This window comes from Ischnura elegans, chromosome X (genome assembly GCF_921293095.1).
Source record: "Ischnura elegans chromosome X, ioIscEleg1.1, whole genome shotgun sequence".
In the NCBI taxonomy this organism is placed as follows: Eukaryota; Metazoa; Arthropoda; class Insecta; order Odonata; family Coenagrionidae; genus Ischnura; species Ischnura elegans.
The window spans coordinates 120,004,027-120,026,871 of NC_060259.1; the positions used below are offsets into that span (position 1 = coordinate 120,004,027).

At 45.6% G+C, this 22,845-nt stretch overlaps 1 protein-coding gene across 4 annotated transcripts in view; it reads right to left on the minus strand.

Moving 5' to 3' along the window:
• Positions 1–1,057: 1,057 nt before the first annotated feature.
• LOC124171538 overlaps positions 1,058–22,845 on the minus strand; it is a 247,714-nt gene continuing 225,926 nt past the window's right edge. For 2 of the 4 annotated variants that reach the window (XM_046550720.1, XM_046550719.1), the window contains exon 5: positions 1,059–1,374. In XM_046550720.1, the coding sequence (XP_046406676.1) occupies positions 1,312–1,374 (63 nt within the window). In that variant the 3' untranslated portion in view covers positions 1,059–1,311. Of the gene's footprint in view, positions 1,375–22,845 lie in introns of all 4 variants that reach the window. The other 2 variants (XM_046550721.1, XM_046550716.1) reach the window with 2 other exon arrangements.

Sequence of the window (22,845 nt, forward strand, 5' to 3'; positions counted from 1 at the left end):
TGACATGGGATACGGTAAACTCCAGGTGTTCTGAGTCCCAAGTTGTCCTTCACACGCACTAAATCCCCACGCAGTTTTTGCGGTGGTTTGTGTATAGTTTCAATATTCCGCTTTGCTAATGGTGAGTAACGAATAATAATCAATGCCTTTCGTTTTCATTGATGAAGGAAACTACCCTATTAAGAGATTTCAAAAACGGACTCCTTCACACGCCTGGATATCCGCAGCTACTAGATCGTTTGGAGTTTATTAGTTGCGTTAGAGCAGAGGCCAGAGATAATCACTCCGCAGAGTAACATTTGCAACGGAAACGGCCTAAAAAGCGAAATCAGGAATTCACACAATGCACCCCGCCCCACGGCATCTCACGCATTAATAATCTCAAATCCTGAACAGGTCAGGCTATTGGGCGGATTAATTGGGCCAATCCGGAATGCATGCAAGCTAGAATATGCACCTACGACTACCTACGAGTTCATCCATTCAATGGTCATGTTTTCAGAGAGCTTAACCCTCATTCAAAAATTGTTTTTTGAGAAGGCTTTTTGTGATTTCATTCAATTCCTTGAAAAAACTACCTTCATTTTACCAAATCTTTGTGTATTAATCTATTCTAATCAATTCCGTGATACCATTGTTGCGCAAAATACATATTCCATGTTTACATTCTTCAGGTAACGACCTCTTTTAATATTTCATCGTCTTCCGTCCCTGCAATCAGCTTCCTCTTACCACTACCCCTCCACTTATCTTAGTCACTTCCAGTTACAGACTAACTAATATTTTCCAGCACCCGCTACCTCCTCGGTCAACGGTATATCATCCCTAATCACACATTTATACCATTTATCTCCCACTGTCCTTCCAGTTTTATTTCCCAAACAACATTAGATTAATTATATACTTTGCTATTCGATTATTGAAACAATGGCACTAATGGAGTAGCGTGGAGAAATGATGTCGGGTGAGGAGGTCCCTGATTCAGAGTCATCTCTCGGCGGCGTGGAGAGGCTGATTGCGGCGAAAGACGGATGGTGAGAATGGTGCATAATTTCAAGGAGGCAAGCCCATCATTAACTCATTCGGAATATTAATTGGAGTCATAATAGCGAGGGGCGGATAAGGGCTCTGGAAAAAAACTTCTTTTTAAGGGCCTCGTATTTTTCTAGACTTAAATGCCGCCCTCTCAAGGGATAGCTTATTGCACAGTGCCTGCCATAGGCAAATGGAGTTGATGGCTTGAATTAAAAATTGTGATGCATCGAAATAGGGCCCCAGAAAGCGATGCAAACAGGGATAAATATTTCGTACTCACTGAGAAATGGCCGCCGCATGAGGGGATAAACATTCACCTGGATCACCAGCGGAACTTACCTGAAAAAGGAGAATACGGGAGTTAATTTATGAACTTTTAAAATTCCATCAGCGAGATGGCAAGGGTGCAGCCACAAGGTGGATTTCCCAGCAATTAGGCCTCACGTAAACACACTCATGCTATCAAATTCATGCAATTATGCCCTCGGATAAGTAATTCGAGTAATTCTACGACCTTACCTTGCCTTTAGAGCCCTTTATCAGCACTTGAAAACGTGACACGAAGCATAAACACTCTTTTCAAACTACATGTGACAAAGGAAAAAAAGTGCCAAGTTTAAAAATACTTTGGCGGCGCATGCTCTCATTCCCGAATGCTGTCACTCTGTCATTTTAAAATAGCAGGGAGCCAAATTTAATCCTTAAAATTTTTCACTGGAAAAACCAACTACGGTACAGCGTTGTATTCCGGGGCAAAAAATGACAAACTGTCCAAAAGTTCCAAGGCTAGCATAAAAATGGAGCATCGGAATAAAAGAGACAACATAGTTAAATGAGTAAAATAGCAAACGTCACCATGCCATTCTGTATATTCTTTTACCTTAATGTATATGCTCAGAAAAATTATTGAATAATCGTGCAAGCACTCTCTCAAACTAGTGACGCAATCCGAATGGATATGACCGTGATACATGTCAAACTCACGCTTCGATTCATTATCATTGTCAAGATTGCTGTTTTCAGTATTGCAATATGTTTCAAGGAAACATGTTATAGTTGATTATCATTATTAAGTATCCTACCGATTAAGGTAAGTTTCCATGGAGAGCTGGACTCCTGGAGCCCCCCATCACATCTGCACATCCCTCTTCAGTGATCCATATGACCTAATACCTTCCATTCTATCCAGAAATCCTATTCTTTTCCTTCCCCTCCCTTGCTTACCTAACATTCTTCCCTCTAACACTGTTTTCAACATCCCATCCCCTCTAAGTACTCGTTCCATCCATACCTTCTGTCTCCTCCGTATCTCATCTAAAAGCTGCCTCTGCTCACCCACCATGTCCAGCCTCCTTTGTCGTTCCTCCTCCTCTCCCTCCACTTCACCTCCTCCATTCTTTGCTACACCCACATCTCGAATGCCTTGAGCCTTCTCTCGTCCTCCTTCCTAAGTGTCCACATTTCTGCACCGTAAAGCGCTACACTCCAGATCAGACACTTCACTAGCCTTTTCTTTAAATTCTTACATAGCAAACCTCCCAGAAGCTATTGTTGATTACAAAGTAAAATATGGTCTTATTGAAGGATCTAAGGTTTTCCCGGCGAATAGACTGGAGGAAGAGTTCTCGGGTTTCCGGCCGGGTCCAAGGGTTTGTCAGCCCCGACGTTTCGAAGGCTAAGTCTGCCATCGTCTTCAGGGTGAATGGATTAGCCAAGTTGTGTCCTTCCTATATACCGTCGCGTTGGTTTCAGGTGGGCTCTGATTGGTCGACGGTCGGGCCAATGCGTGTCCTCTCCCCCTTCAGCTTTTTCAGAGCTGGTTTCCACGCATTGCTCAGGTGGAAGCCGGAGTCTCGGTTCATGTTTTTCCCCTCAAACCTGATTTCTACTGACTCCTTCAGGACACGGTCCCAGTAATTTTTGGCCTGGCATATTAGTTTTGTATCTTGAAAATTTATTCGGTGACCGTTTTCTAGGCTGTGCTCGGCCACTGCAGACTTATTGGGATAGTACAGTCTGATGCATCTTTCGTGCTCCTTCAAGCGTTTTTCAATGGTGCGTCCGGTCTCCCCGATGTACACTTGGCCGCACTCACACGGTATGCGATAGACTCCTGATGTCTTCAATCCAAATTTATCCTTGGTGGTTCCGAGAAGGGCCTTGAGTTTTCCCAGTGGTTTGTGGATTGTCTCCACATTATGCCTTCTTAATATCCTAGAAATTTTGTTGGATATTGTTGAGACATATGGCAGGCAGGCTCTCCCTGTTGGTTTTACGTCAGGTTTATCAGCTTCTGCTTTTTTCCTTAAGGACTTTTTAAGGGTCATTTTGATGTCTCCCTCTGTAAATCCGTTTGAGCGGAAGGTAGTCCTCAGGTGATCAATTTCCGACTTTAGGTGTTCGGCGTCAGAGACAGCTTTGGCTCGGTGGATGAGAGTTCTCAACACTCCATTTTTCTGCGCTGGGTGGTGGTGGCTCCTTCCATTGAGGTACAGGTCCTTGTGCGTGGGTTTCCGATACATGCTGTGTCCTCGGCTGCCGTCAGCCCTTTGTTCAATCAGGATGTCTAGGAAGGGTAGCCGGTTGTCCTTTTCGGTCTCCGTGGTGAACTTGATGTTGGGATGGACGCTGTTCATATGCGCTAGGAAGTCCGTCAGCGACTCGGATCCGTGTGGCCAGACTATGAAGGCGTCATCCACATATCCAAAAAAGTGCTTCCGGTGGAGAGGGGCCGACTCAAGTGCTCGTTCCTCAAAGTCCTCCATGAATAGATTGGCGATGGCCGGTGACAGCGGGGAACCCATGGGTACTCCTTCTTTCTGCTTGTAGAACTTCCCCTGATACAGGAAGTACCGCATAAGCTTGTGTAAGAGGCGCACACGTGTAAGAGGCGCACCCCTATTTTGAGCATCAGAGCTATAAAGAAAAAAAATTTTACGGCATTTTTTTTTATACTACCGCGCGGTGTTGCAGACGTGCGCCGGGAATTTCGACAGTTATCGAACTTTCCTCTTTCAATATTAATTGAAAGAGGAAAGGAAAGGAAAATTTCCTCTTTCAATTAATATTGAGAGAGGAAATTTTGATAACTGCGGCGGTAACAGCGGTATAAGAGGGAGTAGAAAGAGTTCCGATCCTCTCTTCGCATACGCCGTTGCTCTGCGATGCTTGTCCTACTCACGAACAATTTTGTTTAAATGCTCTCGCAGGAGTATTGCAATAGAATTGCAGCCGTGGAAAATTTTAAGGCAAAACACGACAGGCATTTAGCACGAACCTTCCCAAGAGCTTGGACGACAATCGGGCAATCTACGCGCCGTAGGATAATAACCACGTCGTAGATTTAACGGAACCACCCTCGGTCCTCCATCAGCCAATGCCTCTGCCGTTTTTTTCCCTTTCCGAGACCCCACAGGAAAACATCAAGTTACAGGGGAACAATGGAAACGTGTTTCATCCCTACCCCGTTTCACCAACTGACCTTGATCGATCTCCCAGTTTCTGGAGGCCAAATGCTAGGTGAGTCATCAACTGAGCCCGAAGATATCTCGATAGCTTTCAATAATTGTATGACACGCGCGAGGTTCAAAAAAAGAAAGATATCTAACGAGACGCATATCTGACAGAATTTAAGTTTTTTAAGATCTAATTGTTTGACACAAAGATTTACAGTTACAGAAACAAGCGTAGCATAAGCGCACTCAAACAAGACGAGACCGACTGGAAACTTTATGCAACGCAAACTGCATATATCACATTGCTGCTCCTTCGCCCCTTCGCTTTGAAGGCAACGACGTCAAATGCAAGATCGGACGTGTTCTTCCCGTGCTCCTTCGCTCATAGCTTCGTAGCTTGAAATACGGAGGGGAGGGAGCGCGCACCTTCCCCTCCGTATTTCGTCGCTTGCTTCGAAGACGGAGGGATCGCGCTCCTTCCCCTGGACCTCTCCTTCCGCGCTCTTCACTTACAAGCATTTCTGATTTCTACCATCCACAATTTAGTCCAACAATGAACACACTCGTTCGAATTTTTTAAAAACGCAGGTTTTGATACCAATATAATTTTCAGTTGCAATAATCGTCATATTTGCGTCTGAAGATGATTTTTGGAAAATCAGGTCCTCAGCGTAATGGAAATTACTCGGCAAGACAGATATTGACTATTGACCAGGTATGTCATTCAAAAATACGCGTTTCTCTAAGTTTGATAAGCGATTACTATATGCAGTATAAATGCCGCGGGATGCCCACTCGTGGCAGTAAATTTAGCGCGCCCTCCGGAGCGAAAAACCCCCGCGCGATCTTTTCCATTTTCACCTCTGGGGTACCGACGTGACGGCGCGATGCTTACAAGAAAAGCAAACAGGGCATTTTAAAAATACGTCACTAAGGGAGAAACTCCCCTGCCTGCCGCTTGTTTTTGACCTAGGATTACAGATAACTGACTTACACTGAAAACCAAGGCCACTCAGTTCCCCTCAGACTTTCGACCGGTAAAGGGGAGGGGGGAAGATAAGAAGTTTGTGTAAGAGGCGCACCCTCATTTTCGGCTGCAATTTTTGGAAAAAAGGTGCGCCTCTTACACGAGCTTATACGGTACGTTGAGGAGAGGACATGTTGGAAGAGGTCGACCGTTTTCTGGTCGAATCTCGCTTCGAGGAGCTTCAAGGTGTAACTGATTGGGACTCTGGTGAAAAGCGAAATGACATCAAAGCTCACTAGTATGTCCTGTTCTTCAATCCGAATAGTTTTTAGGGTCTTGACGAAATCTGTGGAGTTCTTGACGTGGTGATCGCACCAGCCCACGAAGGGGGACAGAAGACTTGTGAGATGTCTCGCCAGGTTATATGTCGGAGATCCTATTGCGCTCACAATGGGCCTCAAGGGAACGCCTTCCTTGTGCACCTTAGGCAGGCGGTACAGCCTGGGTGGCACTGGTGCCTGTGGTATAAGGTTTTTGGTATCCTCCGATGCTGAGATGGACTAATTAAAATGGAAAAAATTACTGGGACCGTGTCCTGAAGGAGTCAGTAGAAATCAGGTTTGAGGGGAAAAACATGAACCGAGACTCCGGCTTCCACCTGAGCAATGCGTGGAAACCAGCTCTGAAAAAGCTGAAGGGGGAGAGGACACGCATTGGCCCGACCGTCGACCAATCAGAGCCCACCTGAAACCAACGCGACGGTATATAGGAAGGACACAACTTGGCTAATCCATTCACCCTGAAGACGATGGCAGACTTAGCCTTCGAAACGTCGTTGGTGCAGTAAAACCCTTGGACCCGGCTGGAAATTGTAGTTTTCGGAAAATAAAATACATTAGTGAAATTTGTTATTATATAATTATAAATTTCATTTATTAAGACATTACAGAAAAAAATAACAGCCATCTGCCAATTAGAAAGCACTTTTTAAAAGAAATGAAAACGACACAGGTGGCTGAAACCAAAGGAGGGATTAAAAAGCACCTGGGGAAGGCATGCCGTTAGACAGACCTTAAAAGGGCCGGCAACAACATATTACAAGGCGAATGAACCTTTTCCTTGCTTAACGGCAAACATATTTCAACATTCAATGCCATCGGTTAAGAAACGCAATGAAGACAACCATAAAAGTCTCTTTTTATATTCACAGATAAGAAATGCAAAAACTATGAAGCGCTCTTGTTGAAATTTACTGGAATGGGAACATAAGATTTGAAAACCAAACTACTTCCCGCTACATGGGAAAGAAATGGAAGATAATATTAATATTTTAATATCTTATTCAGAATCTCTAATTTATCGGCATAAATAATAACTTCTCAATTCAAAATAAATCCATGCTTCAGTTTTTAACTCTTACCAAATACTTTGGGTCTTAGCATTAGGTATTAGCAGTGACGAGACGTTTGCCAACTTCACTCCCTCCAGTTTCTATTTTCATGGCTTCCAGCGTGCAGGCAGAGCAAGAGGCGGGGAAGATACAAAGGAACGCGTACTCGCACAGCGGCATTCAACACGAATAGCATGGACAAAAGCAATTCCAAAGGCAGAGCCGCCATTCGGTCGAGGGGGGATTTAAATAGGTCGACAACGATCTTGAAGGATCGCTTGGCATAATGAGGCTTTGTCCCGGGAGGAGTCGAGGGGAGTGGAATGGCTGATGAGTGATATGCAGAGAGGGGCCGAAGGAAGCAAGGCGATGCATGAAAGCAGTTGAGCCTACAGCCACGGAACTACAACCACGGAGGCTTCTCGTTACGGAATAAACGTGAAGACTGCGGGAAGCTTATTTATTGGTGCTGCCATAATTATGTACCGCAAAGGTTGCAGGTAAGCGTGCATGTTAAATTAATAGTCAATTTTGCTTGGATTATAGGCTTTCGAAGCATTCACAAAATCGATATAATTGACACATTTCATCAACATTATAGAGTATTACCACCCTCGACAAGAAAAAGAATGTATATTTTTGGGTTGGGGCATGCAACTAACTTGGAGTATGAGTTGAGATGGGGACTTTCGTTCAGTTGTTACAGCAAATATAGTTTCCGACTCGTCATAAAGGCCGGCGTACTTCTGATTCACAGGAGATAAGACAGAATAGCGTATTCCGGAATTCACCTGCAAAGGAAGGTAGGAGGAACAGCCAAAGTCCCGTCCACACAACTCCATGACTACGACGGTCGCCCTTCTGACGTCGCTTCCTGTTGACGAGAGGCGCGCCTGAAATGGAAATCTTCGCATCAATGCGAATCCGCAAGGACACATCGGTGTCCATCAAACAAGACATACTCACGCAAGGCGGCAAGTGGGAAAAGTCCAATTGAAAAAAACACAGCACCCGGAGAGCGAGGCAAAAGAATTCAATGCCACGGCAAAATGCCTCCGCATACAAATCACGAATGAAAATCATTCGAAAGTAAAATTCACTTTGTGTGTGTCCCGCTGGCACTTTATACCCGACCATGTTTTGGACATTGCTTAGTCGTCGCCAAGTCTCCTTGTCATTGTTAATACTTGAGCAGAGGATTATCAATGATTTCCTTTCGTGGCATACTTAACGTTAGAAATTTTGAAGGTTACAAGTGAGAGCAACAATGATGCACTAAAGGGTAAAAAATCTTTTTAAAAATCTAGTTCTAGTGCCCCCACCGAATTTGTAAGTTCATTATTTGTATGTATGCAATGCTGGATTAGTCTGTCTTGGAGTCGATCATTTCATCCGTTGGCAATTCGGATTAAATTAAATGCTCTTCAATGAGTGATTTGGAGGGGGAAAATATGGTAATTGATTCACCTCTGAAAAATACTCTGCAATAAAGTTCGCAAGTCTTTCGTGTTTGAATTATTACAATTGTCTTAACCTATAATTTTGCCTTCTATGTGGCATAGGATTTAAAGGAAACGAAAAAAATGTCCCTCCGCAGAAAAATACAAAAAAATAAGGCGTTTATTCACACAACTACATTCACTTTTGCGAGAAAGATTTCTGTAGAGTGCCGTGAAAGATTTAAAAATCTAGGTTCATCGCAATGAAATAATATTCTAGAGGCATAAGCATATTCATGGTCCTGCATTAATTCCTTTGGATCGGAATAGCGAGCTGAGAAAGCAATTCATGGAGTAGTGAAAGCAAAAGAAAAGAGGAGAATGAGATAGAGAGATAATTTCAATAATGCTCCCTATTTTATTCTTGTGCGAACCATGGTCTCCGGATATTATCAAAGGCACTGCTAAAAAGAATATCAAGTCATGCGCTGAATGAGTGAATGTGGTGCTACAGGAGAATGAAGAAACTCAAATGGATCAACCAAGTCGACAATGAGGAAGCCCTTGGAATAGCAAGAGAGAAAAAGCCTCATGAAAACTTTGATGAGAAAACAAAGCAACCAAATAGGCCATACCTGGAGACATGGTGGCCTGATGAAGACAATTGAAGAGTGACATGTGGATGACTAGAATAGAAACGGAAGTTTACGAATAAAAATATGGAACAGATAAAGGACGATGTGAAAGAGACAGAATACGAAAATGAGAAAGCAATAGCAGACAGTAGAATTGCGTGGAGGTCAAACCAATCTTAGACTTGCTGACCAATAGTGATGACGATAACGATATTGCAATAGCGATGACTGCATTCGCCCTCCCCCTCTTCCTCTCTTCTCATCTACGCTGTGCCGACGGAGCGACCTGGATCTCTCGCTCGTTCATCACCGGCGGAGAAACTCTTCACCCCTGCCCTGCTGTGCTCTCTGCGGTTGCCGGGCACTGGACAGCGTCGCATCGGCCTGCCAACCGCTGGTCCTTCAGGCTCACCTATTGTGTTATAATTGTGTTGAACGTTAAATTTTGTATTAAAACCATACTGTCTGAAAATGTGGTTTATTTCCGCCACAGTCTGAGATGGTACTATCCACTGCAGCACTCAATTTACACAAGGCCAAGAGATCCAGCCACTGAGCCTTCGAACACAATTAATCGGCTGCTATCCCAACACCCTCCGCCACTCGCCCATAGAGGCTACTAGTGGGGCACCAAGTCAGTAATTGTACCTCACAGCTGCTTGTGTGTCTGCCTCGACTTCCAACCGCAAGTAGCGGCACGACTCCAACCAGTTCATTGAGGTGTAGCGTTGATTATTCTAAGATAAATTACTTACATTATTTACCTCGGTATTTCATTTCGTAGTTTTCACAATGTTGCGCTAGAGAGCTACGACGAAGAAGAACTAGATGACTCATCTAAGTAATTCGGAAATTTGGAGATAAGTACGAGAGAGGTCTTTCAGAAACCTTGGGGAGAAGATGTGCGTTTTAATCGTTGAAAGATCGGAGGAGGGGAGAACGGCAGGAGTATATACCACGGATGAGATATGCAGAGAAGGTGCTGAAGGATATAAAGCTGACAAATTATGAAGGTATTATAAGAATAGCTAACAGGAGCAAGGAGTGGAGGGCTGAGTAGAACCTATCTTTGGACTGACGACTGATCACTCACATAAGTGAACCCAGGTCACAAGGGGTGAGGTTGATAAACAATCCAAACGTATCAAACACTAACCCATCAATTTTTGGCATTCATAAATTCTCAAATTCAATTAATTACATCCACACCTACGTGCCACATACTCCCCCGCAAGCCACCGCAACAAGCGCGTGGCGGGGGATGTTTGGATACCACAAGTTTACAAGAATGAGAAAGAGAATTGCGTGTTGAAGTAACTTGCTTGAGTTTCACCAAGCAAGTTGCCATCAAATTTGCTTTATTTGGAGTGATTTTAAAGTTCCTCATTTCCTACTAATGGCGATGTTTTCACTCCACGCAATAATGTATGAATATGCTGAATGCGAACTTCAATTTTCAGAGATATTTGTGATTTACCGTCACTTATCTCTATGAATTCTCTCTGATGACAATCAATTGTATTATTCTACCTTATCTCCCTCTATTCTCTCCAATTAGAAACCATTTGTATCCAAAATCCCTCGCACACCCGAATCTGGAACGCTTCTGTGATTAAAAGACGCATGTTCCCGCGATGCTGCCCGCGATTTCAACACCGTCAAAACCACGCTCATTGAAATGAAAATTCCATACAATACATACTGTCTCTCAGAAAATAGGCGCCGGGAATTTGCCCTTAGCGGAACCTTTCCCTCTGTGGCGGACGAGCAAATCAAAACTGAACTTCTTGACCTAGGTTTTCCTATTGTCTCATGCAAACGCATATTCTCAACACGACCATCAGACAGGCAACGTCAGCGTGGAACTATGTCGGTTCCTCAATACCCGACCAAAGTGGTCCAAGTCGTTGCCGAATCCACAATCGACGCGGCAGCTCTCATGCAAATTACACACCTGACAGGCCTCAAAATTACCATCACAATCTTCAAAAAACCTGCACAACCAGTACAATGCCACCGCTGCCAAGCAATTGGGCATACTAAGAACTTCTGCAACCTCCCTCCAAAATGCGTGCGTTGAGGAGAAGGCCATATTAGCGCAGAGTGGAAAAAGACAACTGAAACTCCTGCCACATGTGCACTTTGCGGCAAGGCCCACACAGCTACCTACAGCGGCTGCGAAAAGCACCGCACAGCGAAAGCTGCCATGACTGCCCGCCGCAGCACGCCAGCTACTAACTCACTTCCCACTCCAGAACCCACTCCCCTGCTTCGCTCATTCGCCGCAGCCGCAAACCCACAACAATTTCCTTCCCTCACCAATGACCTTCCCGCAGACCAACCTTCAGATCCCAACGACCTTACCTCCTGGTTCCAATCCAACAGCTCCCAACTTTCCTCCCTTCAATCCGTTTCAGCAAGGAAACACTTCCTTCTGTCTCAAATGCTACTCCTCCAAGACTCACCATGAACATACACACTACAGACGTTAACTCTCTACATGTTATCTCTTGGAACTGCAACGGCGTACGGACTAAAAAACATGAACTCCTCCAGTACGCCATCGACACCAACATAGACATCATACTCTTACAGGAAACACACCTAAAACCCACACTCTCCTTTTTCTCTCCACACTACAAAACCTACAGACTGGACCGCAACACAACACGTGGCAGAGGAGTAGCAATTCTGGTCCGTAAGAACATTCCTCACTCCCTCCTCAACTCTCCCATTCCCGACGTGTTCGAAGCTCTTGGTGTATCGATCCACACGAAAGCCGGTCCCTTAAATATATACACAGTATGCAGAATCCCTTCCAAACACATGACAGTGGACAACCTAGAACGCCTGTTTTCTGTACCAAGCGGTATCTTCTTCGGCGACTGGAATGCTAAGCATTCATTTTGGAACAGCAACCGGACCAACAAAAACGGCAGAATCCTCTACAACTTTATTAAAAACAAAAACATCCTCCCACTTTCCCCACTCCAGTCAACGCATTATGCCCCACGATCATGCGACATTATTGATTTTGGATTCTCTCTAAACCTTCCCATTAAATTCACTCCCTCCGTTGTTTACTCCTTCACCCCCGACCATATGCCCTTAAAATTCTCCATCCCCATATCCAATAAGCAACTAATACCTTCCAAATTCACGGTAACAGATTGGGAAAAATTCCCTCTCCTGTTAAATGATTCTCTCTCCTCTCTCCTCCCAATCTCAAATCCCACCCCACAATCAATAGAGAAACAGGCAGAAGCACTTAAAACAGCCCTTCACTCCGCAAAAGACAGCGTCTCACGCACTTTTGTTCCCCGCAACACCAGACCTGACAGATTCCCCAAATACTTAGTCTCCCTGATCAAACTCCGCAACTCGGCCCGACATATCTGGCAAAGATAACACATTCCTGCCAACAAGATCAAGTACTACAAACTTGCCAACACCGTCACGCAACACCGTCAAAGCCGAGGTCAAGAAATACAGTACTGCGCTCTGGGAAAACCACATCAATAACCTCACGCTAGAAAATCCCACAGAAAGCCACCAAAAACCGATCTGGAGAACCCTACGATCCCTAAAAAGGGCAGACAAAAATCTATTCCACCCAATTATCTCCGACTCCAACCTCATATTCGACCCAGCTGAAAAAGTCGAAATCCAAGCAGACCACCTTCAGAAAACCATGGCCCCTGACCAATCACTTTCCCCTTTAGAACCTACAATCAATTCATTCCTAAGAACTCTCCATTCTTCATCCGTGTTCACTCCCATTGCTAACCCCTCAATAGTCCAAAAAATTCTAAACTCCCTCTCAACTAAAAAAGCACCCGGGCTAGACAATATTTCAAACACTCAGTTGAAATATGCCAGCCGTTCCCCAAACTTTCTATTCCTTCTTTCTGATCTCTTCAACCATTTCTATTCTTTCCCTTTCATCCCACCTGCATGGAAACAGGCAAAAGTTATCCTTCTTCCAAAACCGGGCAAAGATCCTAAAATTCCAGGCAACAGTCGTCCCATTTCTTTACTTTCTAACCTCTCCAAAATTCTCGAAATTATCGTTCTTCAACGCCTAGAATCCTTTTCATCAGAACACATCATTATCCGACCAGACCTGCTTGGGTTTCGAATAAAAATGTCTGCCCCACACCAAATCCTACGTTTGGTGGAAAAAATATCTCACGGTTTTAACAGTCGCAGAAGCAGGTCAACCATGAACGCAGTAGCAATCGATGGCAATGGATAAGTCGCAAAGCGGCAAATTCTGATTCACATCCAATACGGGCGAGGTTTTCATTGAAGTCGTCAAAATCGGCCTTTAAAATAAGAAAGAAAAATAGAGAGAGGTTTTCGTGCCAAAACTTCCGTTCAAATACTGCTGTTTTCAAACAGTGCACACAAGTTGGAAGAAGGAAGCTGGCTGATGACCACACACACTATCGAAAGACTCGGAAGTGGATATTAGTTACGTAGGGAGGCGGAGAAAGGCCTCCCGGCCAGACCGGCAGTTCACGTAAATTGATGTGCGCCGCGCTGATTGTGTTAACTACGCAAACAACGAATATAATTAGCATTTTTTAAACTCATTAGTCATGTGATATCAAAGATTAGCCAAAATTTAATTTAATTTTCTCAAACAGCAGGTTCTATGAAAATATTCCTCCATTGCAATCGTGACCTCTTTTGTCTTTCAGCCTTTGCCATTGTGAAGCGCATTGACACTCTTTGATCGCCACAGTGACGATACTGATGGCAGGGTTAGCAAGTGAAACGAAACTGATGTTTCGTTTCGACCTGGAGGGAAACGATAATACGAGGCCTAGGTTTAGTTTCGTTCCCGCACGAAATTAAAATCATCAAGGAGTTCAGCTTCATCATCATCTTGTGGTGTTCTGCCCATCGGCAGGTCCCCCGTGCCAACGCTGTCTCCATTCTCTCCTGTCTCCGGCCATCTCCCTCAAGTCTCCATATTTTCCAATTTTAACGTTGTCGATAATCTTCAGCCTTCTCCTTCTTCTGACCCCTTCCACTATTCCCTCCAAAGCTGCTTTCAAAATTCCATTCCCTCTCATCAAATGTCCCAGCCAGTTACCCTTCCTTTGATTTATACCCATCAAAGTTCTGTTCTCATCTATCCTATTAAGCACTTGCTCATTCCTAACTCGATCTGTCCACCATATTCCCTCTATCTTCCTCCAAACCCACATATCAAATGCCCGAATCATGTCCCTATCTCTCTTCCCCATCGCCCAAGTCTCACATCCATACACAAACACTCTCCACACAGATTTCACCAATCTCTTACTATATTTTAATTCCTGCGCTTTATTACAGAAGGTTCTATTCTTCTTCTTGAAAACTTCTTTCGTCATTCCTGTGCTGACGGGCGTAATAATTAAGAAGAATTCTGTGGGATAACTCGTTTATTTCAGAGAGCGGAAAACAGCGTAACAATCTCGTACTGTGCAACATGACAAACTCCCCGCTCCGCCGTCAGCCTGCCGTATTTATACTCATCGGCCGACCCACCGCTCCTACATCAGCCCACCGTAATCATACACGCCGGCAGACACCCCGGGATGAAGGTCGCCCTGTTCGACCGCCAGAGCTCGAACCCGCCACATCTCTCCTTCTGAAAAAAACGAATAAAATATGTGGCGGCAAAAATGCCGTTACTGCATCTGCAGTCTTTGTGGAGGACGAACGATCACTCCTCTTCGTCCAGTTCGGTACTCTTGTACTGCTCCGTCTGCTCTCTCCGGCTGAACCTCTTTTTCACGAGGGTCTAGGAATGACCCCACGAACTCAGGATCGGGTCCCCCCTCCAATTCTGCTGGTGCCCGAGTCAGAGTCAGCGCTGCTCGATTTCTTCTCACGACTTCATGGCCGGTCTCCATGGCGAAGATATGATCGAGGACGACCTGCCTCTACAATGATTGTCCCATACTCCCGGCGGTCTTTCACCCATACTCTGTCCCCCGCTGTCAGTGAAGGCAGTTCTCAGGCGCGATGCCGTCGGTTGTAATTCCGCTTAGCCCTCTCTGTGATGAAGTGGTTCTTGTGCCGGAGGGCTTCGAGGTCGGGCCACTTAGGAGCTAACCGCATGTGACCCATTGGGACGTTTGTTCTGAGCTTTCGACCCATTAGTAACTCTGACGGAGAATACCCCGATTCCAACCTTGAAGATCGATATGCGAGAAGGCCCAAACATGGATCTGTTTCTTAGGCGAATATATTTTTTACAATTTTGACTGCTGCTTCCGCCTGGCCATTGCTTTTTGGATGATATGGACTGCTCGTTAGAAGTTCAAAACCGTATTCTCTCGCAAAATTTCGGAAGTCATTTCAACTAAAAGATTATCCATTGCCCATTATCCGCCCAGACGATTTCGGGAATACCATGCCGCGCGAAAATGGCTTTCAGTTTCCCAACCAATAAAGGTGCCCTAGTGTTCTCCAATCTAGCGACCTCAGGATATTTTGAAAAATAGTCAACTGCAACTAGATATTCTCGACCGCGGCTGTGGAAAATGTCAATCCCAACGACCTGCCAGGGTCGCGCTGGTGTCTCACTCGGCTTTAGCGGCTCCACTCTCCCTGGCCTGCGTTCAAGACATTCAGGACATATACTAATTAAATCTTGAATTTCTTTGCCTACGCCTGGCCACCACACGGACTCTTGGATCCTGTTCCTACACTTGGTGATTCCCAGGTGCCCTGCATGAAGTCGACTCAGCATATCTCTCCTTAATGATTCCAGAATTCCAGATTCTTGTCCCCCGGACTAGAAGACCGTTAAGGAGGAAGAGGTTTGCATGTTCACTGTAGAAATTAGTTTCCTCTAGGCGTAATTTATCCTTATGTGGCCAACCTTCTTCAACATACTTTATCAATCGGCGCATTTTTTCGTCTCGCTGCTGCGCTTCCCATACCGCCTTGAGTAATTTGTCAGTCATGGGTGTTTCCGCGCATATTTCCTGGACATAGAGCTCCACCTCTTCGTCACTCAGAATGTCGCTCTCTCTCGGCGTTTCGGGGATCGGAGATCTTGAGAGCGCATCCGGTGTAAACAACTTTTTCCCTGGAACGTACACGACATCATAATCAAAGCGCATGAGGCGCATGCGAAAACGCCACACTCGAGCTGAGAGTTCACTAATGGGTTTTGATCCCAAAAGCGCCACTAAAGGTTTGTGATCCATACCGAGAATAAATTCCTTCCCCAGTAAGTAACTAGAAAATTTTTCACACGCCCACGTGAGTGCTAAAACTTCCTTTTCTAATTGTGCATAGCGTCGCTCGGTTTCCTTCAAAGCGCACGACGCAAAACTGGTTGCCCTCTATTCATTATCAGGCTGCAGCTGTTCTATCACTGCTCCCAGGCCGTGCGGCGATGAGTCGGCTAGTATTCGCGTCGGGCGGTTCGTTTCGTACAATGCTAACGCTGGGGCGCTTGTCAACCTTCGCTTAATTTCTTTCCATGCGTCGGTGTGTACCTGCGTCCATGAGAGAGGTTCTTTTTCCTTTATCAACTCTCTCAGAGGTTGGGTGATGTCTGCCAAACGTGGTAGGAATTTTAAATGATAATGCACCATCCCCAAGAAGTGACGTATTTCGGTGACTGTTTCTGGCTGCGACATTCTTTCTGTGGCAGTGATCTTATCCGGGTCTGGTTTAATCTCCTCCGATGCCAATATAATATGACCCAGAAATTTAGTTTCCCTCACGCGGATCTTGCATTTGTCGCTGTTCAATGTAATTCCCCTCTCTCTGAGTCATTGAGGGACTGCCTGCAACCGCTCATTGTGCTCCTTTTCTGTCGCCCCAAACACAAGGATGTCGTCCATGACGTTTATTACTCCCTTTAGACCTGCCAATGCCTCTGACATTCGCCGTTGAAAGTGCTCTCCTGCCGATGACAGTCCCATAGGCATACAGTTGAAACAATATCTTCCGAAGGGCGTTATAAAAGTGGTCAGCAAAAGGCACTCTCTTCTTAGTGGGATCTGGTAATAGCCTCTACTAGCGTCCAATTTCGAGAAGAATTTTGACTCTGCCGCTCTTAGCAGGCTTAGGCATTCGTCAACTGACGGCAGCTCATGCCGTTCTCTCCGAATATTTTTGTTTAATTGCGTGAAGTCTACGCATATTCGGACTGATCCATCGGCTTTCGGGACGACCACCATGGGGGCACACCAATCCGTAGGCTCCTCTACGGGTGTTATAATCCCTTCTGCTTCCATTTTCTTGATTTCAGCTTCTACCTTATCTCTTAGTGGCAGGGGTACTCTTCTTGCCGTGGACACGGCATATGGCGCTGCTCCCTCTTTTATGCGAAGGACGTATGGCTCAGTCATTCTTCTGAGACCCTGGAAAAGTTCGTTGTAGTTTTCTTCCGGGTGGCCAGCCTTTATTTCCCGCAACCAGGATGAAATTCCGAGGCCAGAGATAGCAAGTAGTCCCAGGAGAGCGTCATCAACTCCCGGAACCACGTAGATCTCATCCTCGTATTCTCGATTCTTCCAGCGTAATGTTATTTTGAATTTGCCTTTGGCTGGCAATCTGCTGCGGGTAGGACCACTCAGGAAAGAATTTGCGTTTTCCAAACGTATTCCATGAAATTTTTCAAATAATTCGGTCTCGATCACTGTGACGTCAGCACCCGTGTCGACTTTAAAAGAGATTTTCTACTTATTGATGACGATTGGGACTCTCCACCCTCCCATCGATATGCTCCCTAGAAAAAAATAGTCACCCTCACTTTGGCGTTGAGTGTTGATGTCTGCCACCGTTTTTTTTCTGCATACGGCCGCCCAATGTCCCTTTTTCTTGCGTATGGCGCACGCAGACTGATGCGCTGGACACTGCACGAACACGTGCGACGGTTTCTTGCCGCACCTTTGACAATTTCGACCACCTTCCCTACTTTGATTAGCGTTTGTCGTTGTCCGTGATTTGGCGTGCGCTGGGACTTTCCTTCGCACGGCGTCCACCTCTGGTGCTCGGACCAGTGACGAGGAGGATTTACCTATTTCTACCGTGCTCCATAAGAGCGTCTGTTGTCGATGTACCACTTCAGCTTGCCTTGCTTTCGTTACCGCTCTCTCCAGCGTGAGGTCCGGGTCCAACTGTAGTGCTTCCGACAGCTTGGCGTTTTGTAGACCAACCACTAATCTATCCCTCACTAATTCCTCTTTCAAGGCGCCGTACCTACAATTTTTCGCGGGAATGTGCAAATCCCGTACAAATTCCTCTACCGTCTCGCTTTCTCCTTGTAATCGCTAATTAAAGTGAGCCCGTTCGTAAATTATGTTGACTTTTGGGACGAAATGTTCGTTGAATTTCTCGAAAACGACCTTATAAGTCCTTTCTTCTGTGGCGGTGAGGTTAAATGACAGCAAGATGTCGTCTGCATCGTCACCCATCGTGTAAATTAATGCATCAACCTGCTCGTCGTCCGGCTGCTTCGAAAATCCCGAGGCCCTACGGTATCGCTCGAATCGACGACTCCATCTCGGCCAGTCCTCTGCTACAAACGAAAAAGGCTGGGGAATGAACCATGACGGATTAGGATTCTACAGGGAGATGTTGGCGAACATACAAATGGGCCCAGCGGAGCAGATAGAGGAGTTCGCGGATCGTATCCGCGAAATAAATAGTCATACATGGAAGGAAGAGGAAGATTCCGCCGCAGCGGCAGCTCGGCGTACGGAGGCTGATGAGAGAGCTTTAGACGCCTTCCTAAATGGCCTTCCTGGTAGGGTGGGGGAGCACACGCGCCTCTCTATGCCAGAGACTTTCGACGCTGCTATATCCGCAGCCATGCGCGTGCGGGAAGCTGAGCGGAGGATCCGACCGGTGAAGGAGGGGCGAGAGGAGAGGAGCGTTTTCACGGTCCGTGATGGAGCTTGTCACACGTGTGGCCGCCTCGGGCATTTTGCAAGGGACTGTAAACAGCGGGGCAGAATGCAGTGTTTTAATTGCGGGAAGGAAGGACACTGGGCTAAAAGCTGTCGGGCACGAAGGCGAAGTAGTTTCAGCCAGCGTTCTGAGATGCCGTTAAACGGCTCCGGGGCCGAGCAAGTCGCCCGCAACGGCCCCAATTAAGGATCGTACTCCCATGTGTGCACCGCGAGGGGAATGTGAAAGACTTGGTGGTGACTGTGACGTGTGGAGGCATGCGGCGACAAATGTTGGTTGATACAGGGGCGCAAGTGAGCCTTTTAACACGTTCCCTGCCACGCGCCGCCATAGGGCGTCTCACATAACTTCAAATCGGAGTTAGTGAGACGCCAATGGGCGTCAAAGTAGCGTTTTCGTTGAATCATCAAGCGATGAATAGAACTTGAAATTTAAGCTACATTTTCTTATGCACTGATGAGACAATGTTATCTTCTGTGAAGGGAGGGTATTGGTAACACATTTCAGCTCGAATATAATTTTTTTTTCGCCTTCGGTTTCTCATGTTTTTTTCGAGAGTGCCATTTTTCAATGGCTCTATCATTCTATGTCTCAAGTGGAGCTTGAGGTATTATATCTCAACACAATGTTTCAAATTACATTTGCTGAGCTTTTTTTCATTTATTTCCTTCCCTCAGTTGTCGCTCATGCCTAACCGAGTGAGGAGCGTATCAGTATACCAAATTTATTCTCTGTGCCTGTGCCTTCCATACGGAAGTGATAACCAGTTTAGTGAATATATCATGTGTACTCCGTCACGCATTATTGGGGGAAAGAAACGTTTTAACGAAGAAGAAATCAAGCATATGTTGTATTCTGTCCATTCGGCTTCCACTAATGACCTTGAAGGATTTTCTGAAGGAGACACCGCTTATTCACGGTGTCTGAGGAGTCGTATGAATCCTCATAGTCAGGTAATCTTTCTTCTTCTAATACAGGTATGATTGCTTATTTCAATTTTTTATTCACATTCTAATAACTCCTTCTCCGTGGCACCGACTCCACGGGGCCTGAGGGGGCCCGAGTCCACCCTAAAATTCGTTACAGATGTGAGGAAAAAATGTGTCATGCTTGTCAATTTTCCCCGGAGTGTCCAGATATCGAGATTCCAGTGATCAGGATTCTAACGTCGATCATATGACTCTTCTAAAATGCTTAAAAAACTTAAAATTCACTACTTATAAAATTTACAGAGACAAGGTCCCCAGTTTGGGCCCTACCAATATTTTTTAAGTCGGCACCCCTGCTCCTGCTGTAATGTTTAGATACTTCTAGTGAGGTGATTCATCCCGCGCTTATAGAAAGAAATCTTGGGAGATAAGTCTCATTTTGTGGGAATCATTAGGAACAATAGGAAAGGGCTGTTGAGAGAAATAACGACTGCTAAATTAAAGAAAGGCATTTCAGTGCTATGAAAAACTTGTGGAGCAACGGTAAAGAAATGGAAAGATCAGCGCGACGTATTCATGATCTCCACCACCATCAGATAGGAGATAATCCCAACGGGGAAAGAAATCGAAGAGGGGAAGTGGTTACTAAGCCAAAGATGGTGATTGAGTACATACAATAAAATAAAGGGAGGAATTGACCTTGCTGATACCCTTACGTTGTATCACTGCACCCATCAAAAAATAGTAAGGTGGTACCACAAGGTGGCCGATGATGCTCTTTTTGGGACCTGCATTGTTAATGCTTTAATACTGTGGAATGAAACACAGAATCCAGGTGCCCACATGATCTCTCTCCTGCAGTTAAGACGATAAATTATAGAAGAATGGATGCATATTCTTCGGGATTCCGTTGATAGGGTCTAAAAAATCGATGCACTACCTGGTAAATACAAATAACACTGAAGGAAGTCTTCGAAGTCTGGTAATTTAGAGGATAAAATTATCATCACATAAAATTAGTATCAGTATTTTTTGCACTATTTTTAGCGCTGTATCTTCATTTTAGAAAAGCCCGTGTTGGCTGTCGCGGATGTTACAAAGAATTCTTGCAGACAATGAGCCGCAAAGTTGCCCTCACTAAAGCCAAACGTGTTTCTACAAAATTTATGATCTGTCCGGATCAGCCGTACCTAAGTCTCCCAAATTTAAATCATTGCACTAATCATCTCCGGATACGGTAGCAAATATTATTAAAAGCATAATCAACAATTAAAATTTGTTTTGACATTATTTTCAATCATAGCTTTTCAGTGTACACTAAAAAGTTGGAATGCAGATCCAATTGCCTGAGCCGCCAAATGGTGTCTCGTCAAATTTTAGGCATTGTCAAAAGTGGGGAGACGCCCTATGGCGTCCCACGTGACTTAAGTTACAAGCGATAGCGCATCACGTAATGAGTGTAAATATACCGAGAAATATTAGTAAAACCCGGAGATAGGCTCAATATCATTATTGCCGTTTGGTTATAGGTTCGAAAATATTCGCCTGGCACACGCGGAATGACAGTAGAATTCGGGCCCGGCAGCGAACGTGTTAACTAAAAAGTGCTGTGGGGACCGAACACCGAAGAGGTCTCAGTTCAGGATAAAAGGACTGAATGGAGGGCTTATTTGGAACTTCGGAGAAGTGGTAGTACCGCTAGTTGTCGGTAATAAAGTGTATAACCTAAAGGCTCAGGTTGTAGATAATTTGGGGGGCCATGAGGGAATTTTAGGAATAGACTTCCTCCGCGAAATTGGAGCGATAATTGACGTGAGCAGAGGTGAACTGACAATTGACGGATGCGTAATTTGTCTAACCGAAAGTGGAAGTAAAGAGCACGCGGAGACCCCACCGCGGCCGAGGGAGGTTGGCGAAGCGACCACTTCCGCGATGACGGACGGCGAACCGCAGGGAGCGTGCCCGGCCATTATGGAGATAAGGATGGAGGGCGTGGTTGAACGAGCGTGGATAAGCGGAGCCGCGGACATCACGGAGGAGAGACCGAGAGACGGAACGACGAGGTATACGGCGAAGGAACTCGGAGACACGGGGAGGAAATGGCGCCGCCCACGGGTGAATATGCTGGTACGCCTTGTGTCGGCAGAGATGATCCCAGCTCGGAGCGCCCGTCTCGTGACTCTTCCCCTTGGTAGCGGCTGGAGAGAGGGCCATGAGTGAATTGCTGGTCGGCCAGGTGTGTTTGTAAGGTGGATGAGGAAGGGGGTGCTAAAATCCAAGTAAGTAACTTTGGAATGATAGATGTAACTTTGAGTAAGGGTACAATGATCGCAATAGTGAGTGAATTGGAGGATGATGTGAATAATGGGTGGGACAAAAGTAAAGTGCGAGGGACCAGGATTGACAGGGATGCGCATATTTCCGTGTGCAAGGTGGGTGAGGATGATTTTAACGACGAGATCGCAAGGAAGTTGTCTCATCTAGACGCGGAGGAACAATCGGTATTGCAGCCTCTAATCGGAAGGTATAGTCAATTGTTCTCGCCATCGGGCACACCCCCAGCCACACATTTGGTAGAACACCACATTCCCACTGGTGATGCTCGGCCCATTTACAGAAGACCCTACCGAACCCCTCATCATTTGAAGCCATTGATAGACAATTTTGTGAAGGAACAATTGGAGGGGGGAATAATAGTGCCGAGTCATAGCCCCTGGGCCTCGCCCGTTGTGATTGTTCCGAAAAAATCTGAGGACGGAGAGCCGAAGTACCGGTTTTGCATAGATTTTCGCTCGTTAAATGCGATAACAAAACCCGACGTATACCCCTTACCTAACATTACTGAAACACTAGACTATTTGGGGGGATGCAGATATTTCACTACACTTGATTTAACTGCGGGTTACCACCAAATCCCGATGGCTTCCGACTCGCGTGAGAAAACCCCCTTCATTGTGCATAATGGGCTGTATGAATACCTCCGAATGCCCTTCGGTCTTAGAAACGCCCCTAGCGTTTTCCAACGGTTTATGGATGGAGTTTTTAGGGGGATGGCTCCCACGGAA